The following is an 18,575-nucleotide window of genomic DNA, read 5'->3' as shown; positions in this document are numbered from 1 at the left end:
GTTGCAGACGATATAAAATTTCTCAAGATAGTAGAGTACAAAGTTGACTGTGAAGAGTTACAAAGGGATCTCACAAAACTGTGTGAGAGGACGACAAAATGACAGATGAAATTCATTTTTGATAAGTGGAAAGTAATGCATGTTGGGAACTATAATCCCAGCTATCCATACAAAATGATGGGTTCTAAAATAGCTGTTACCATTCAAGAAGAAAAATTGTGGCATCATTATAGATAGGTCTCTGAAAACAATGTGCAGCACCAGTCAAAAGAGCCAACAATGTTAGAATCATTAGGAAAGCATAGATAATAAGACAGAAAAAATAAATAGTGAGTGTATAAATCCAGTGTACACCCAGACCATTAATTGTGTGTGCAGTTCTGGTCACTCAGTCTCAAAAAAGTAATATTAGAACTGGAAAAAATGCAGAGATAAGAAACAAAAATGATTAGGGGTGTGAAACAGCTTCCATTGAAGAGAGTTAGGCCTGGTCTACAGCAGGATGTTAGGGCAAACTTAGCAGACTCATGTTATTTTCTAAGCAATCAGTCCATACTACAGGGTCTGTTCCACTGACTTTAAAGGATCTTAATGTTGACTTTAGTATCCTGCTTTCACGATGAGTAATGCCAAAATCAACCTTGCAGGATTGCCTTTAGGGTAGTGTAGACGGTGTGTTGCGGAATTCAATGTGGAATTTGATGGTTTTGGACTCCTGTAGGTGTCTGACTGTGCCCCAGTGTGAGCATGCTGGCTACCACTTTCAGCTCCGCTGCTCTCCAGAGCTGTGTCTACACGTGCACGCTACTTCGAAGTAGCGGCACTAACTTCGACGTTAGGTGGCGAGACGTCGAAGTCGCTAACCCCATGAGGAGATAGGCATAGCGCCCTACTTCGACGTTCAACGTCGAAGTAGGGACAGTGTAGACGATCCGCGTCCCGCAACATCGAAATTGCCAGGTCCTCCATGGCGGCCATCAGCTGGGGGGTTGAGAGACGCTCTCTCCAGCCCCTCAGCTCACTGGTGGCCGCGTGGAGCGGCCCCTTAATGGTCCCCTCCCCCTCCCTGACTCTGCAGGAAGCTGAGGCAACATGCAGGCTGCAGCCTGCACACGCGGGCAGCCTGCACAACCCTCAGGCACCCACCCAGCGGCGATGGCGAGCCAGCAGCCCCCCCAGCGCCCCCAGGGGACCCCCCCCAAGGGGAGCCAGGGCAGCCAGCCCAGCCAGTCTGGGAAGCGGCAGCGGGGCCCCTCCTGGACGGAGGCCGAGCTGCAGAACCTGCTGGGGCTCTGGAGTGAGGAGGAGGAGCTACAGGTAATGGGGAGCAAGAGGCGGAACGCGGATGCGTTCGCTCGGCTGGCCGACGGCCTGGCTGCCCGGGGTCACCCTGCCCGCACTCCTGATCATGTCAGGAGTAAGGTCAAGGAGCTGCGGCAGGGTTATGCCCGGGCCCGGGATGTGGCCAGCCAATCTGGGGCCGCCCCCGTCACTTGCCCCTTTTACAGGGAGCTCAGGGACATCCTGGGCTCCTGGCACACCTCCTCCCCTCCGGCCACCCTTGACACCTCGGCTGACGAGCCCCAGCAGGCCCTGCAGCCGGAGTCCGCCCCGGAGGCAAGCCCCGCACCCCGGGGGCCCCCCCCCGGAGGCCATCCCCGGGACATCGCGGCAGGAGGAGGAGGAGGAGGAGGGGGGCTCCTCCTCCGCAGAATCCAGCCTGCAGATCCTCCTCCTGCCATCCCGGAGCAGCAGCAGGGCCTCCGACCCCCGGGGACCTCCGGACCGTGGGAGCGGACCCACAGGTAGGTACCCCTCTCTGGTGGACACCCCGGGGCTTGAGGGGCGGGGGTAACAGAGATGTGTCCAGGGCCCCCCACACGCTCACATGGCCATGGCCCCAAGGACACCAGGGCCATGGCCCTCACAGCACTGCAGCCATCAGCCCCTGCCCCCCCCACCCTGCATGGCAGTGCCATGCCCCATCCCCGGGCCAGGGGGGAGCGGAACCTCGAGGGGCCCCCGGGCGGAGGGGGTGGGACACCCCGCAGCAGCAGCAGCATGTGATGGAGTGGGGGGAGTGCCAAAGGGAGACTCAGGCTACATATGAGCCACAAAAGCCGAAGAGCTCCCAGGGCCAAAGGAGGATCCTGGCGCTACAGCTGGCAGGTGACACCTCTGCCCTGAACAAACAGGAGGGAGGAGCCGAGCTGGCTTGGAATTGGGGGGCGAGGGCGGGGGCCACAGGTAGAGGCTAGGGGAAGGGAGAGCTGGTAGGCAGCCAGCCTGAGGAGGGGGAAAGCTGCATCCCAGAGGGGCCCCCCTTGGGGTCTTCTCCCCACGACGGGTTGGAAGGACTGTCTCTTCCGACAGCTGGTGCTGTCACTCCTGCCAGAAACTGGCCATCTGTGGCCTAAGAAACCTCTCCTGCTCTCAGACCCTGCGGGGTGAAGTGAGAGTCGCTCCCACCAGGGGACGGGGTGCAGGGCAGGGGGACCCCTGAACCCCATCCATCACAGCAGCATCTCCCGGGGATGGGGATGGGGAACCTGCAGCACAGGGCGCGGGGGACAGAGGCCACGGCTTGGGGCCCACACTAACGCCTGTCTCCATTCTTCTTTCCCCCCTCCTCTCCTGTGTCCTGCACCTGCACCTGCACCATCAGAAGGACCGGAAGAGAACGCCGGCAAGGCCTCAGTTGTCCCGGAGAGCCCTCCGGGACCATCGCTCCAGGGCAGCCCCTCGGCTGAGGAACGACCGGCCCCGCGGAGGGCTAGACGGCGGACCCCGCGCCTACTACCGCCGACGGCGACGGACCCCCAGCTGCTGGCCATCCTCCGCCGGCAGCTGGAGGTCTCGGAGCAGCACCTCCAGCTGCAGGAGCGGGTGCTGGCCTGGCGCCAGGAGGCATGGGGGGCCTGTATGCAGACATTTAACCGGCTCGTGGACTACCTGGCCCCCCATGCCGCGCCGGCCGACCCATCGCCCGCCCTGCCCGCTCCTGCAGCCCCACCACCAGCTGCTCCGGCCATCGCCGGCCCGTCCGCCGTCGCCCCACCACCCACCCGCGAGGGCCAGAGCACCGAGGGACCCCTGGAGCCACCTGAGACTTGCCGGCACCGACACCTTCCGGTCCAGCCCGCTCCCACCCAGCCGCGGAAGAGACTGCAGGCGCGGCGGGGCTCCCGGCCGGGCACGCCCAGTGCTGGGCTATAGGGGCGAGGGGCCCGGGACGTGGCCCCCCCCTTGTATATAGTTGGACCCTGTTTTTTTGGTGACCCCGTTTGCCCCATCCCCCCCATGTAAATAGTTCTCCCCTTTCTCCTCCCTGGTTTTCTTTTTATTATGTATGCCACACAGTTGTTTCTTTGGTTTGTTTTATTTGTGTACATATTGCTTTGGTTGAACGTTTGTACTTAGTTTTCTGTTTGTGCTTCACATATTTATTTACACCCCAAAAAAAAGGTTCGGCCAGAAAAAAAAAAATTACGTTCAGCCACAAGTTCGTGCTGTCATTTGTCCAGGACAAGTGGGAGGGGGGGGCGGTGGGATGCTCCATGGTGTGGGCGTTGGGGCAGGAGTGTGGGGGAGGAAGGGGCGGGCAGTAGGGGGCCTGGGCAGAGTTCACCCTGCGGCCTGTTGGTCGAAGTAGGCCCGCAGGGCCTCCCGGACCCGGGTCCCCTCGGGGTCCACCTGCCGACTGGGGGCAGCAGGTGGCTGCACGTGTGCCCTGCCGGCCTCCGCGGCCCAGCCCTGCAGAAAGGTCTCCCCCTTGCTCTCCACGAGGTTGTGCAGGGCGCAGCAGGCACCCACAATCTGGGGGATGTTGTTGGGGCCCGCATCCAGGAGGGTCAGGAGACATCTCCAGCGTCCCTTGAGGCGGCCAAATGAGCGCTCCACCACCTGGCGCGCACGGTTCAGGCGCTCGTTGAAGCACTCCTGGCTAGCGGAGAGATGGCCCGTGTAGGGGTTCATGAGCCACGGCCGGAGGGGGTATGCCGCATCTGCGATGACGCAGAAGGGCATGGTGGTGTCCCTCAGAGGGATCTCCCGCTGGGGGATGTAGGTCCCCGCCTCCAGCCGGCGGCACAGGTCCGAGTTCCGAAAAACCCGGGCGTCGTGGGTGCTGCCAGGCCAGCCCACGTAAATGTCCTGGAAACGTCCCCGGCTGTCCACCAAGGCCTGCAGGACGACAGAATGGTAGCCCTTCCGATTGAGGTATCGTCCTCCACTGTGATGCGGGGCGCGGATGGGGATGTGAGTCCCATCCAGAGCCCCGAAGCAGTTGGGGAAGCCCAGGGTGGCAAAGGCGGCGACAGTGGCATGTGGGTCCCCCAGCCTCACGAGCCTGTGCAGGAGCATGGCGTTGATGGCACGCACGACCTGCAGAGAAAGCACATGGGACAGCCCCAATGAGGGGTGAGCAGGGTGTGCGTGGCCCTGCCCTGCCCTGCCCCCCCTGCCCTGCCCTGCTCTGGCCCCCCTGCCCTGCCCTGCCCTGCCCTGGCCCCCCTGCTCTACTCTGGCCCCCCTGCCCTGCTCTGGCCCCCCTGCCCTGCCCTGGCCTCCCCCTGTGGGTTCTCTTACCTCCATGAAGACAGCCCCGACGGTGGCCTTTCCGACACCAAACTGCTGCCCCACGGATCGGTAGCTGTCTGGAGTGGCCAGCTTCCAGACAGCGATGCCGACCCGTTTCTCCACAGGGAGGGCACGCCGCATGGCAGTGTCCCGGTGCCTGAGTGCGGGGGTGAGCCACTGGCACAGCTCCAGGAATGTCTGCCGGCTCATCCTGAAGTTCCTGAGCCAGTGGTCGTCGTCCCACTCCCCAAGCACCAGCTGCTCCCACCAGTCGGTGCTGGTGGGGTAGCTCCACAGCCACCAGCGTGTGAGGCGGGGGGTGGAGCGGGGTGCTGCAGGGGTAGGGGTTGAGCCCTGCTGCCCTGGGGGCATCTCCTCCCCTGGGGCAAGGAGGTACTCAGCTGCCTCCCACATGGCATGGGCCAGGGCAAGCCCTGCTCCTGCCGGGAGGGCTGGGTGGACCTCTAGCTGCTGCTGCTGCTGCTGCTGGGGGTCCATGACTGCGGCGCCCGGGGTCTGTGTGCCTATCTGGCTCGTCAGACCGCGTGCTGTGCAGGCTGAGTGTATGTGGGAGGGGCCCTTTAAGGGAGCGGCTAGCTGTTGCCCCGGAAGCGCTAGTCCGCCCGTTGACCCTGTCTGCAGCTGTGCCTGGCATCCCTATTTCGATGTGTGCTACTTTGATGTGTAGACGTTCCCTCGCTGCGCCTATTTCGATGTTGGGCTGAGCAACGTCGAAGTTGAACATCGACGTTGCCGGCCCTGGAGGACGTGTAGACACTATTCATCGAAATAGGCTATTTCGATGTCGCAACATCAAAATAAGCTACTTCGATGTAGGCTTCACGTGTAGACGTAGCCCAGGTGTGCAGGAAACCGCCCAGGAAAGTATGAATTTCATTTCCTGTTTGGCCAGGGTGGCGAGTGGAGCAGGCAGCATATCTGACCGTGAATTCCCAGAGTTGTAGGCGAGCTCCAGCATGGAGCATGCAGGAGATCCATGACCTTATCGCTGGGTGGGTGGCTGGGAGGGGAAATGATGCTGTGCTGGCAGAACTATGAAGCTGGAAATGAAATGCAGACATCCATGCCAAGATCTCACAGGGCATGGTGGAAGAAGGGTACACAATGGATGCCCAGCAATGCCACATGAAAATAAAGGAGCTCGGGCAGGTGAACCAAGATACAAAGGAAGCAAACAGACACCCTGGATTATTGCTGCAACATGCCGCTTCTATGAGCGGCTGCATGGGATTCTCGGGGTGGGGACCCAACATCACTGTCCCCAAAGAATCCATGGTTACCTCCAAAGAGATTCCTCAGGCAGCCACTGGCAACAGCTGAGAAGATATGGTGGAGGAGGATGACAATGGTCAGCAACTGGAGCATCACCAACAGCCAGGAACATTTTTTTTAAACTTTGGATCTGATCCCCTCCTTCCAGGATGTTTTGCAGCCTGACCCTGATGGTAGGGAGGGCGCCTCTGGTAAGTACTCATTTTTAATCATGTTACAAGTGGGTTAAGGCTATTGGATGAGATCTGTGGTGGATACTATACCTACACAGAAACAGGCCACCCTGGAACAACCCGTTAATGTGTCTGGAGATGGAGTGCCAATTCTCCCTGCACATCTCCATAAAGCTCTCTGACAGGTACTCTTCAGTCCTCCTCATGAGGTTTCTTGGGCAGCCTGCCTTATTCTGACCTCCACAATAGGTCACCTTTCTTTGCCAAGCTGCCTGTAAGCAATCTGGCATCATTGTGCCACAGAGCAGTGCAGCATACTGACCAGCCTTCTACCCACATTCAGTTAGCATGCGCTCCTTATCAATGTCTGTTATTCTAAGTGGACTAATATCTCTTATTACAACCTAGAGCAAACAGGGGAAGGAGCATTAAGCTATGAGAACACAAGCTGCTCTTCCATGCCTGGACCACCCCCCTCTTTTCTCTGGTCTTCTGAGGGAAGGGACATTTTCACAGTGCTAGCCCAGGTGGGTGGGGGAAACATCCTGTGACTACAAGAGCCACAATGAGTCCCAAGGAGGAAAGCAGAAGCTGCACTGCCGTGCCTTGCTTCCCACCTCCCTGGGCTCCTAGGGCAAGGGAAGCTTTCATCGTTCCAGCACAGAAGGGAGGAGAAACACATGGTGACCATGAGCGCCACACACAAACTCAAGGCAGAAAGCACAAGCCACACTGCTATGCCTCCCTTGCTTCCCTTCCCTGGGCTCCATGGGGAAGGGAAACTCTTGCTGTCCCCACCCAGGGAAGGGGAGGGTAAGCATGCTGTGACCCCTCGGCCACCACCCTGAAAGTCATCATATCCTCACCCTCCTGCTTGCAACATGCATAGCTGAAGAAACTGCTTTTGAAATGACAGGCTTGAAGGTATGCCCCAATTTGCGCCTTACCATAACTGGAAGGAAAAGGAGACAAGCAGGTCTCTTAAGAACTCTGTGTAGTACCTGCTGCACAGAGAATGCTTAAAAGCCAAAATTTGCCCTTGTAGATATTGTACAACACTTCCATATTGTTTGTCACAGATGTTCTTTAAGGAAATTTCTTTGGGTGTTGGAAAACTTCTCTCATCTACATTAAATGCATCTCCCTAGTGTCTGGTCTTCACTTATATTTTGTTGCAGTGTGCTCAACAGCAGGTTCATTGATTACTGCTCCCCATCCACCTCCAGCTGTTAGATTGGCACAGATCTGAAGGAGAAAACAAATGCAAGAAGATATGTCAGAGCACATGCAAGCTGCCTGCATGGACAAAGCAGAGTTAAATGCATGAAAGAAAGCCAGGCTGGAGTAGAGGAGAGTGGATCAGGAGGACAAGAGAGCATTCAGTGAGTGTGAAGTCCAGACCGAGGAGGAGACGTTGAATCCAATGATGCAGCAAATAGATCCCGAGGTGCCTGGTACAGGAGCACAGAGCCCCACTGTAGCCCATGATGAACCACATGCTCTCCTCACCAAGTTCTGGATCCTCCTTCCATCGGCAATGCAGAATACATGTGTATTTGTGGATAGGGCTACCTGGCATTCCACTCCCAGGGACCTGAGTCCAGGCAAGGGATGGTTGTCAGAGCAGAAGGCTGACATTCCCCCACCTGTGATGGCAAAATGCTTCTTGCCCTTGCTTATCCACCTCCAGAGCCCCTGCCTTGAACTCCTCTACTGTGTGCTTCATTTTGTCCCCTAAATAAAAAAATTAAGCTCTCCAAAACAGTGTCTTTATTGCTTGTGCTGGACAAAAGGGGAGGGGAGCACCTCTTTAACAGCAACAGACATGAATGTCATGTCACAGTCTGGTCATTCATAAAGCTGTTTTACAAAGTTTTCCTGATTAGCAGTGTTCCTCACTGTGCTCTCCTTATCGCCCTGGTGTCTGGCCACTCAATATTTGAGGCTAGGTGATCTGCTTCAGCCCTCCAGCCTGGCATGAAATTTTCCCTCCCCTCCATCTCTCACATAAGTTGTGGAGCACACGGCAGGCTGCCACCACAAGAAGAATGTTGCTTTCAAGGTCTAACCGAGTCAGGAGGCTCCTAGCCTTTAAGTGGCTAAATACACTTTCTCCCAGCATTCTGCACTTGCTCAGCCTGTAGCTGAACTGCTCTTTACTGTGATCCAGGCTGCCCATGTATGGCTTCATGAGCCAAGAGAGCAAGGGGTAAGATGGATCTGCCAGAATCACTATTGGCATGTCCACATCTTCAATGGTGATTTCCTTATCTGGAAAGAAAGTTCCAATCTGCAACTTTCTGAACAGATCAGAATTCCTAAAGATAAATGCATCATGCGCCTTTCCTGACTATCCCGCATAGGTGTGGGTGAACTGGCCCTTGTGGTTCACCAACGCTTGCAACACCATTCAGAACTATCCCTTGCAGATTATTTACTTTGTGGCAACGTGGTCTGGTGCCAAGATAGATGGCACATACTTCTGTATTGCCCGATTACAGTGAGGAAAGCCCATTGCAGCAAAATTGTCCACTACATCCTGCACATTTCCCAGAGTCACTGTCCTTTATAGCAAAAGAATATCGATTGTCCTAGCTACCTGGATGACAACAGCTCCCACTTCAAATTGATTGCCCACTGATCGGTCACTGTCTGGCACTGCAAGCTTCCACAGAGCTATTGTCACTCACTTCTGACCTGTCAGAGCAGGTCTCATATTCTAGTATTGCTGTGCTTCAGGACCAGCAAAAGCAATTCACAAAGATCCATGAAAGTGGCCTTAGGTATGCAGAAGTTTGTAGCCACTGCTGCTTGTCGTATGTCTGCAGAACAATGCAGTCCCACCAGCCTGAGATTGTTTCAGGGTACCAGAACTGTTGTTCTACTTTGTAAAAGGCATCGAGTGCAGCCAGAATCTTCCCGTTCCTCCTCTCCAGGGTTCCACATTTGTAGATGTCCGTGTCCTCCTGAGAGTCTTCATCATTCTGACAGCTGCTTAGGTTCTGCACATACTGCAGCACAATTTGTGAGGTGCTTACAATACTTACCACACCACTTTGAAACTGGTCGAGTTCCATGCTAGCCTTGCAATGGCATTTGCTCAGATACCCAGTGAAAAAAAAAGGGCACAAAATCACTTTTTGCTGTCACTTTCCAAAGGGATGGGGAGGAGAAAAGTGCACCATGGGAGGCTTGCAACACACATCCAGAACCACCTGTAGCACTTTTTTGTCATTTCAGACACTGCAAGCTTAAACAGCAAGGCAAGGGGGCAGAAGGGGCTGTGGCTAGGTACCAGCAGTGCATTGCTGACAAAGCTGAAGCTGCCAACTGTAATGGGGATGCACTCCATCCATTTCATGTGTCAGTGTAGACACATACCCTCTTCTTTACAAAATTGGGTGTTAAAAAAATTAACCTGGATTTCCTACTATAGATGTACCCTAAAAAGAATGAAATTGTTCAATGTAGGGAAGAGATGACCAAGGGCGGGGGGATATAACAAGGCATAATATACAATCATGACTGGTGTGGATTGAGTGAATAGGGAAAGTGTTATTCACCCCCTCATGTAACACAAAAAACAGAGATCACCCAATAAAATTAATAGGCTGTGGGTTTAAAACTAACACCAGGATGTACTTCTTCACAAAGTGCACAGTCAACCTGTTGAACTCAGTGCCAAGGGTGCTGGTGAAGGCCAAAAGTATAACAGAGTTAAAATAAAGAATGAGGTAAGTTCATGGAGAATAGGTCCAGTAATGGCTATTAACCAAGCTAGTCAGGGATGCAAGCCCATGCTCCAGGTGTCCCTAAATCTGCCCACCCGAAGCTGGGACTGAACCACTCAATAATTGCCCTGCTCTGTTCATACTCTGATGTATCTGGCACTGGCCACAAATTCCTGTAGTCTAGTTAATGAGACATCGAGGCTAGCTGTATTTGCCTCTGTAGCAATGCTAATTATATTTGTACCACGGGACCACCTTCCAGCAGTGGTGACTGCATTTGGCTTAGAGAGTTGAAAGATTTTACTGTTTTATAACAAGGGAAAGGGAAGATGGTGGGTTGTGGTATTTAGGACAAGGACCCCCTATTGTCTTATTGGTTTGAACTGTCTAACGTATAATGGTGCCTTACTCCCAGCTAGGGCCTTTGAGCAATACTGCAGTATAAATACAGTAAGAATAACCCACAAGTGGTAGATAACATTTGATTTTAAAGGAAGTGTTAACACAGACTGTAGGGCAAAAGTCCATCTCTGTGCTACCTTCCAGGAGATGCAGGAGACAGGCCCGATTAAAGCATATGAGCCACAGGGATAACTGAGGATTTTAATCTGCTGCAGACCAACAAGAACAGTAAATAGGTGATGAAAAGGAGGGAATACTTGCAAGGGATCCAGCATGTCACTTTATGCCAGCACAGGGATTGCACTGTTGGCTGTTCTGGCTATTCACAGAATGAAGCTGTAACTTTTCACGGTAGCAGTTTGACCATTAAATGCCAAGAGGCATTATAACCTGAAGTGGTTCAGATAAATCACTATGAGCAATGGAGAGATGTTATGAACAACCACCAGCTTGGTAGGGACAAGCAAGTCCTGACCACGTCCACTGATTAAAGGCATGTGCCCTGAGGGGGCTAGTGCTTCAAAGAGGCCTGGGATTCCAGCTGCTGCCCCTGCTATGGGCTGGCTGCCCTGGGCCTTGCACCTTCTACCCTTGGTATCACCCCTTTCAGGACCATGGAACTGACCCCCTCCCTGCCCAGACACTTTGCCCAGGGGCCCACAGAGGCTGTCAGCTCCCCGGTCCTGGCCTTGAAATACTGAAAAGCAAACTGTTGGGTGTCAGCCTGGTTATTTTGATGGAGATATAACATCTTTCTAAACTGCCTCGGGGCTTTCCCAAGGTGCGTAAGGGAGATTGACTTTCAATAGATTGGGTACCTGACTCCCAAAGTGTCCTTTGAAAATCCCACCGAAAGCGCTTAACAGAAACCAGAGGCAGATAAAACATCTGGTTTGTGAACATAGGAAAAATCAGCCATTGCAAGGAGATTGCAGCGGCCACTGCTGCAGTGGTTCCTGGATCTCTCCCCAGCAAAAAAACTTACATTAAATTATTTGTTCTTTCAAAACCAAAATGATGTAACTGCTTATTCTTCAAGCACCTTCATTACATAACCAGTGGTTGATTGTGTGGTGAACAAGGTGTACTTCTAAATTGCTTCAAGCAGTCCAGCAAAGCTGTGGTGGGAAGTTTCTGCCAACGTAAGCATACATTCATGCTAAGCAAGCACGAGACCTGTTTGCGTGACTGAGAGCCCTGGCCCATGTTTGTCTCCTTGCCTGTTTGCTGGTGGCCCACCAGGCAGTGCCAAAACATCTTTTTGAACGTGACCCATCTGCATCTAAGGGGACTGGAGGAAGCGACGATGGCTACAGGATGAAACGAATTTTGTTGGTATTATGGAAGTGCCTAGAGCCCCACTATGCTAGGTATTGTGCACCCACAAAACATACTATCTAAATAAATGAGAGAGAGGATTATGCATTATACAGATGTGAAACAGGCACAAAGATTCAGTGACTTGCCCACGTACATACAGGTAGTTTGAGTGACACAGGATTAGAAGTCCTGTGGCACCTTACAGACTACCAGATATCTTGGAGCATAAGCTTTCATGGGCAAAGACCCATATCTGATGAAGTGGGTCTTTGCTCCAAGATATCTGGTAGTGTATAAGGCACCACAGGACTTCTTGTTTTTGAAGATACAAACTAACACGGCTACCTCTCCGATACAGTTAGGATTTGAATTTAGATCGTCTGAGTCCCCTTCCAGTGCCTTAACTACAAGCGATCCAGTTTTTGGATATTAAAGATGCCTTTATTGCACTGGAAACTCAGAACGTTTGCAAGGTATTTCAGCTCATGATTTATATGTTTATGCTTGGCAGTAGCGGTTCCAAGGTTTGTTTGAAAACAGTCTAGGCAACTGGATTGAGAGACAAAATAGAGAGATGAAACTGTGTTTTAAAAAGGAAATACTAGGGGCATGGGACAGGGAGGCTATAGAGGAAGTAAGGTGTTTGCCTTTGGTCACCACAATGTAAGCCTTCTAAAAACTGTGGAGCTGCAGGAGAAACAGAAAGGATTTCAGTGTGAAGACCCTGAGGTCACACATGCAGATCTAGGGAGACAAAAGAACACCAGAGCATGCTACAGGATAAGTGTGAGAAAATTTGCAAAATACAAGGAATCACGGTTGCAATTTAATTTGCAAAATATCAACAGTTAGTGTTCTGGAATGGAGATAACGTGACAGAAGTATCAAAACTATTTATAGCCACTGGAAAAATGGCAGAGTGCAAATACTAGCATGAAAGGAGGGATCTGGGCAGATGAGATCCCTGTTATGCTAAAACTAGATGGCACTGATCTTCGGTACATCATGTGTTTTGTCTGTCTTCTGTAGCATTGCCAGAAATAAAAGAGTTGCCAACTTTGTAGTACAGAGAACCTTTGAGGAGATGATTGATTTCAGCCTCATAAGGATGAGTAGTGTCATGATCTGATTATAAACTCTATGACATCCCAAGTTAGCTTGTTTGCAGGGGTGGGTAGGAAGGAAAGAAAAAGGTTTTTAAACAGTTCTTAAACTGCTGGCACATGAACAGGAACTCCTCTTAACATTGGGGAAGACGACACAGTAATAAAAAAAGTCACATTCTGTTAGCAGCTGGGAACCTTGTTGCCAGGTCTTTTTAAATGAGCAACGGTCAGGTTCTTGATTATTCAAATGTTTTGGTTTTAAGAGGAGTCATAGAATAATTTGTTGCAATTGCAAAATCTAACACTGCAAATTCACGAAAGGCAACAAGGTAATTCAGTCTAAAGGGGTTTTCCCAGCATAGCAGGTTTGAAAGACAAGAATACTGATGTTACAGCAAGCATCTGGGGTAGGGACTGTGTCTTTGTTCTCTCTGTGAGGCACTATTTATAAAGCTTAAATAAGCCATCTGCTCAGCTTCTCCCATTGCAACCATGTCAGATCTTTGCTTTTGGGAAGCCTGTGCCTCATAGAAGCAGATCTCAGGTCACACAGTTCATACTAGGTCAGCCTCTGAAGCACTGTTCACTGTTAAGACATGGAAGATTTTTTTCCATGATACTGAGACTACCTTTTCTTAGGCTATGTCTACGCTACCATGGAAGATTGACCCACTTCCAGGGTTTGATTTTGCATGTGCATGAAATTGAGCTCTCAGGGGTCACAGTTGACCCCTGTACTCCTCATGAGGAGTAAGGAAGGCTGAAGGGAGAAACTCTCCATCAACCTTCCCCTGTTAAGACAGACAAGTTAGCCCAGCGTAGATATGTCGATTTTAGCTATGCAATTGGTGTAGCTAAAATTGTGTATCTGCAGTCGTCTACGCTAACCATAGAGGTCATAGCTTCAGTTACATCCTGTTAATCCTAGCTGTATGTCTTCTTCCTGCACCAAATAACTCTTCCCCTCATCTCGGTGTTTGGCTTCTTTTAATTGTTGTTCATTCAGTCATTTGTTCCAAGTCATCAATTAAGAACAAAACAGGCTTGGCAGTCAGATCAACTGCTCTAGTTTGAAGTTCCTCTAACTTGTCCATCTCTTATCAGGGTTCTCAGAACTGAACACTACATTCCAAGGATAATCCACTCTTATGCCCCTCCTAGTGCCTGTCCTACCCCACTGGTGGGGGGTGGTCCTAAGCAGGAGTACATCCCCCATAATTAATAGGGGGCTACTTTAAGCTGCTGAGGCCCATAAACAATTACTTATGCTACTTATGTCTGGATCCAGGTGCCTATGTAACTAAAATTACATGGGGCTTTATTGCTGCCAGAATGCACTGCAAACTCATGCCTTAGTTTGGGGTGAACAAACTTTTTTTTACATTGGTACCCCACTTTTCAGCTCTGCAAATGACTACACCCCCACCTGCCCCAGTTGATGGGAAGACCACAGGGAGGGATGTGGGGGGGTGTACTTATGAAGTGGGTGGGATGTTTGGGAAGGAGGTACTGGGTGGCTCTAGGGGTACCCCAAAGGGGGAAGGGTACTTGGGGAATGATCCCAGGAGAGTATGTGGGAGACACAAGGGGACTCACAGCTCCTGTGCCGTGTTGACTGGGGGCAATGGCACTAGGATGAAGGCAGTCTGGCACCCTCACAGGCAGCACTAAACATTACCTGGGGGCCAGCATGCACAGGCTGGTCCCAAGGCATCTGCCCTACCGAGGTAGGAACCTGATGGCTTGGCCCCACCGCTTGACTCAGGGCCTCAGAACATTCTGACTGGCCCACCAGCAGGGGAGGGGGGTGTCTCTCTTAGCAACTGCAGCAGCAGAGGCCACGAGGAATGAGAGCTGGAGGGAGCCAAGCACACTGAACCCTCCCCTTACAAAACGCCATGCCCCTCTGGGGGTGCACCCGCCTTAGGGGATAATAGAAAGCAAATTAGAGTTTTAGCATCACTGTCTTTTAGTTTTCTTTATAAATGTGTTAGCTAGAATATTTCCAACCTGATTTTTTTTGCACATTTCTAATTCTTCTAGTTCCTTTGATCTCCTCTGTGGTGTTCCGTCACTTCCAATTTATTATGCCCCGTAGATGTGGCCAACACAGTTTATTCCCTCTGAAGATGTTTAAGTAAGACCAGACCGATCATCAATCTTAGCTGTAGACTTCCCACACAATTTGACATGTCCCATCACAGACTGGATTCTATACCTCAGTGCCATAAAGTCATAATCCTGCCTCTAGGAAACTGTGATTTGTACACATGGGAAAAGTTGCTCTGATTTTAAAATAAAATATAATTAAACCAGTGCAAAACCCTATACAATTACTCTTTTGGCGAGTGGTTTGTTGCAATTTACTTAACTGGCTAAAGAACCTATTTAAGTTGCAATAATATAATCCAAAATAAAGGTCTACAGAGGATTTTGGTCTTGTTTAGCTACATTGTCATTTGAAACACAAACCTTTTAATTAAACCAATTCAAGTTTCTGTGTAGACAAGGCCTATAACATATGAATACTGACAGAGCTAACTTTTAAGCCCAGGTACTACTGTTATATTGCAGAAAAAATGTCACGTAAATGGGAAGGAGCTGGTAATGTATTTGGCAGGGGTTTGTTGTTGTTCAGAGCTGCACTCTTTCTAAGCAGGTGCAGATGTAGTGCCTGACGGGCTAACTCCACAGAGATGAAAAGAAAACATGATGCTTCTAGCACAGAGCCTTATGAAAATATATAATGAGCAGGTAAAGCACCATCTCTGTTCACACTGGCAATTTACCCTTAAGCGTTGCTAAACCACACGAGTACGCCTTGTTCAGGGCAAGATCTGCCAACCATTATGCAACTAAGACACAAATAAAACCTTAGTCCATCTACAGATGAAAAGCTCAGGAAAACAGGCTGTGAGTTCTATTTATTGTTGGCTGGCAAAAATGAAATGGAAGAGAAGGTGGCTTTTTTTCTAACATTAACACAATGTATGTGGGAATGGCAAGCACTTGTTAATTTCCTTCACAGCATTGCTGAACAGTGCTTCGTCGCCTTTGCACTTTAATGGTGGGCTTAGTGAATCAATAGGCTCCTTTCTAATGTGCAGTGGGCAGTCGCCACATTGACATTTTTGTACCTGATTTCTAGGTGCCACGACAATTGGCACATTAGAATCTCAGAAAGTAAAAGCTCAATGCTACCAGCAATGCACATTTGCGTTCTTGATGCAACCTAACTTACTTCCTATGAGTTACTCTCAAAAATGCCTTCTCATGAATTTCTTAATTACATTGGTGGGAAAGGTCTTTTCTCTTCACAAGAAATGGGACGTCCGCAGCATATGACATCTCATGGCAATAGATATGGGGGGTGTAGGGGGGCAACAAAGCAGCATGGAATCATGCTGGAGGTTGGGAGCTGTACTCCTAAGCTGTGTCTACACTACAAAGTTCTGTTGATAGAAGAGATCTTCTGTTGACAGAACTAGGGAGTGTCCACACTACAACTGTGTTCTGTCTAGAACCTGTTGACAGAACACAACTATTTTCCTGGCAGAGTTATGTCTTGAAAGTTTGAGGCATAGTGCCTCTGAAGACAGATTCTGGTGACAGAAAAGTAGCATAGAGACTTCGTGGGGCCCTCTGTTGATAGAGAGGACTTCCGGTTCACTGGGCATCCTCTCTGTAGAGCTTACAGTTGGCTGTTCTGTCAACAGAGGGCTGGGCAGTCTGGATGCTGTCTGTTGACAGGAGGCATAGACAGGGGAGCCCCTATTAGGTGTGGACATGTTCTGTAGACAGAGGTTCTATCAAGAAATATCTGTCAACAGTGACTTCTGTCGACGGGACTCTGTAGTATAGACACAGCTCTAGTCTATAAGCATTTTGCATTCATGTTTAGGCCACTGGTTTCACATGTCTGTGAAAGCAGACTTCAGACCACGAAGTCTGTCCTTGAAAGTAAGTGCTCTGCAAAGAAGGGGACTTTATCATCCCGGGTCCTGTGCTTAGCTGGCAATAGTCTCCCCAGCCTCACAGAAGTACGCCACTGCACCAGCCCCTTGCTAATTGGGAACTATGCTGAGTTAGACTCTCTTAGAATACTTCACTCTCAACCCTTCCTATCAGTGCCTTAAAGGGCAAGGCAGATCTATAGATAGAGCTTAATTTATCCCTCTGAAACTTCCCTTGCATTTCTCATGAGATATTTCATCTCAGTCTATTTTTAGTAAATACTCTGACTGTTCCATTGGCTCTTCTGCACTCCAACTCTCCACCCTGAGGAATCACCTCAGACCACTGGAACTGGACTGAGCACTCAAACAGCTCCTATGGTGGTAGGTGACAACACAATGGTCTTCTGATCAATACATTCCCATAGCTATTAATAGCATTGGAAGGCCTGCTTAGTTACTCAGTCTCTGAACTATTGTTTACTGGTCACATGTTGCTAAATTATGGGATTGAGTATGATTTGCTGAAATTCAAGTTCATACAGAGACAGAAGGATGGGGAAAGCTTTATTGGATTCCAGGTTAACCAGACTGCAGCTGGTTACATGACAGCAGAGATGATGGCAAAGGTAAGTTACCAGCATGCATAACTTGATGAGAAGAGCCAAGGCTGTGTTCAGACAGACAGGTGACTGGATTATCTAGGTACCCACTGCTGAATGAGAATGGTAGCCCAGGAAAAGGCTTGGCAGCCATCTTGACATTCCTATGTTTTCTATTCCCCATAGGGTTCTCAAAGGAATCAAAATTTTATCAGCGATTAAGGAACAAATTTTAATTGCAAAAAAATGTCCCATTTCCTTAACTCTCTCCCCTTGTCTAGGTGTGATCTTCCTGTATGGTAAATTTATCCGACTGAAGAGCGTACCTTCTGGTTTTGAAGACAGCTCAAGAGTGAATGGAATCTAGAAAGAGCTTGGTACACAAAACATGCATCAGTCATTTATATTATTAAATCCCAGGAGTCTCAATGAGAGAAGGAACACACAAGGCATCGGCAGACGACTGCAATTGTAAAAGCTATTCTCTCTTCACAGTAACTATGAGAAAATCAAGCATAACATGCTGTCCTTGCATTTCATAGCTTTCTAACACCTCAAGAAGAGGAAATCTGTTTTATATGGCATGAAAAATGAGTCAGTGAACGTAGTGTCACAGACACTGTCCTTGACCACTACAACTCCAATGGTTTTACATGCTCTTTATACAATGGTATGAAAAAAGGAATGGCTCTGAACCCGAGTGCTGTAACACAGGAACTCTGAGAAACAAAACAAAACAAAAGGGTACCTAGCATTTAGGCTGCCACTGGCTGGTTAAATTACCAGTCAAACTCATCATGACCTTTTGTGTTTAATTTATTTAATTTCAAAGAGATGCACACTAAAAAGTGTAAAGATTGACTGGCTGGGATTCCTCAGTCCATAGAAGTTCCTTCATTCACTTGGAATACACAAGGTGTTTTTTTGTGTGTGTGTGTATATATATATTATATATATATACATATAGAAGCATTGAAATACAAGATAAAACAAGAAGCCTAAATCTCAAATCACTCCGGGGGCGGGGTGGGGGGAGGAGAGAAACCTGTAGAAAATAAAACAATGCAACACTCCTGATGGGAGGCAAAGACTGCACACAGAGGAAAGATATGGGAGGCAAGCTACTGTAGATCTTTGCAAGTTGCTTCTCTGTGCTCAAGGAATGGAGTTGAACAGATCCTTGAGGAAGCTGTCAGGGTCATTGATTTCTGATAAGAGTCCTGAAAAAACAGCACAGATAAGTTAGTCAGGAGGAGCTGAATGCTCTTCTGAAATCACCAGGAATCTTTTACAATAAGAATACCTGGATCTAAATTTAGAAGGCAGGGAAGTTATAACCACCACTGGATTAATCATAGAGCAGAACTTGTTTTAAATCAAATATACATCTGACAACAGCAGATCAGTGTCAGTCAGG

At 49.8% G+C, this 18,575-nt stretch overlaps 1 protein-coding gene across 4 annotated transcripts in view; it reads right to left on the bottom strand.

Annotated features, from left to right (window-relative positions):
- Positions 1-17,106: 17,106 nt before the first annotated feature.
- The window catches only part of UBR4 (ubiquitin protein ligase E3 component n-recognin 4), a 137,156-nt gene continuing 135,687 nt past the window's right edge, over positions 17,107-18,575 (bottom strand). For all 4 annotated transcript variants that reach the window (XM_075018177.1, XM_075018176.1, XM_075018179.1 and 1 more), the window contains one exon: positions 17,107-18,378. In XM_075018177.1, the coding sequence (XP_074874278.1) occupies positions 18,314-18,378 (65 nt within the window). In that variant the 3' untranslated portion in view covers positions 17,107-18,313. The remainder of the gene's footprint in view (positions 18,379-18,575) is intronic.

The sequence above is a fragment of the Carettochelys insculpta genome, chromosome 23, assembly GCF_033958435.1.
Source record: "Carettochelys insculpta isolate YL-2023 chromosome 23, ASM3395843v1, whole genome shotgun sequence".
NCBI classification, from domain to species: domain Eukaryota; kingdom Metazoa; phylum Chordata; order Testudines; family Carettochelyidae; genus Carettochelys; species Carettochelys insculpta.
This window is presented reverse-complemented; position numbering and strand designations above follow the sequence as displayed.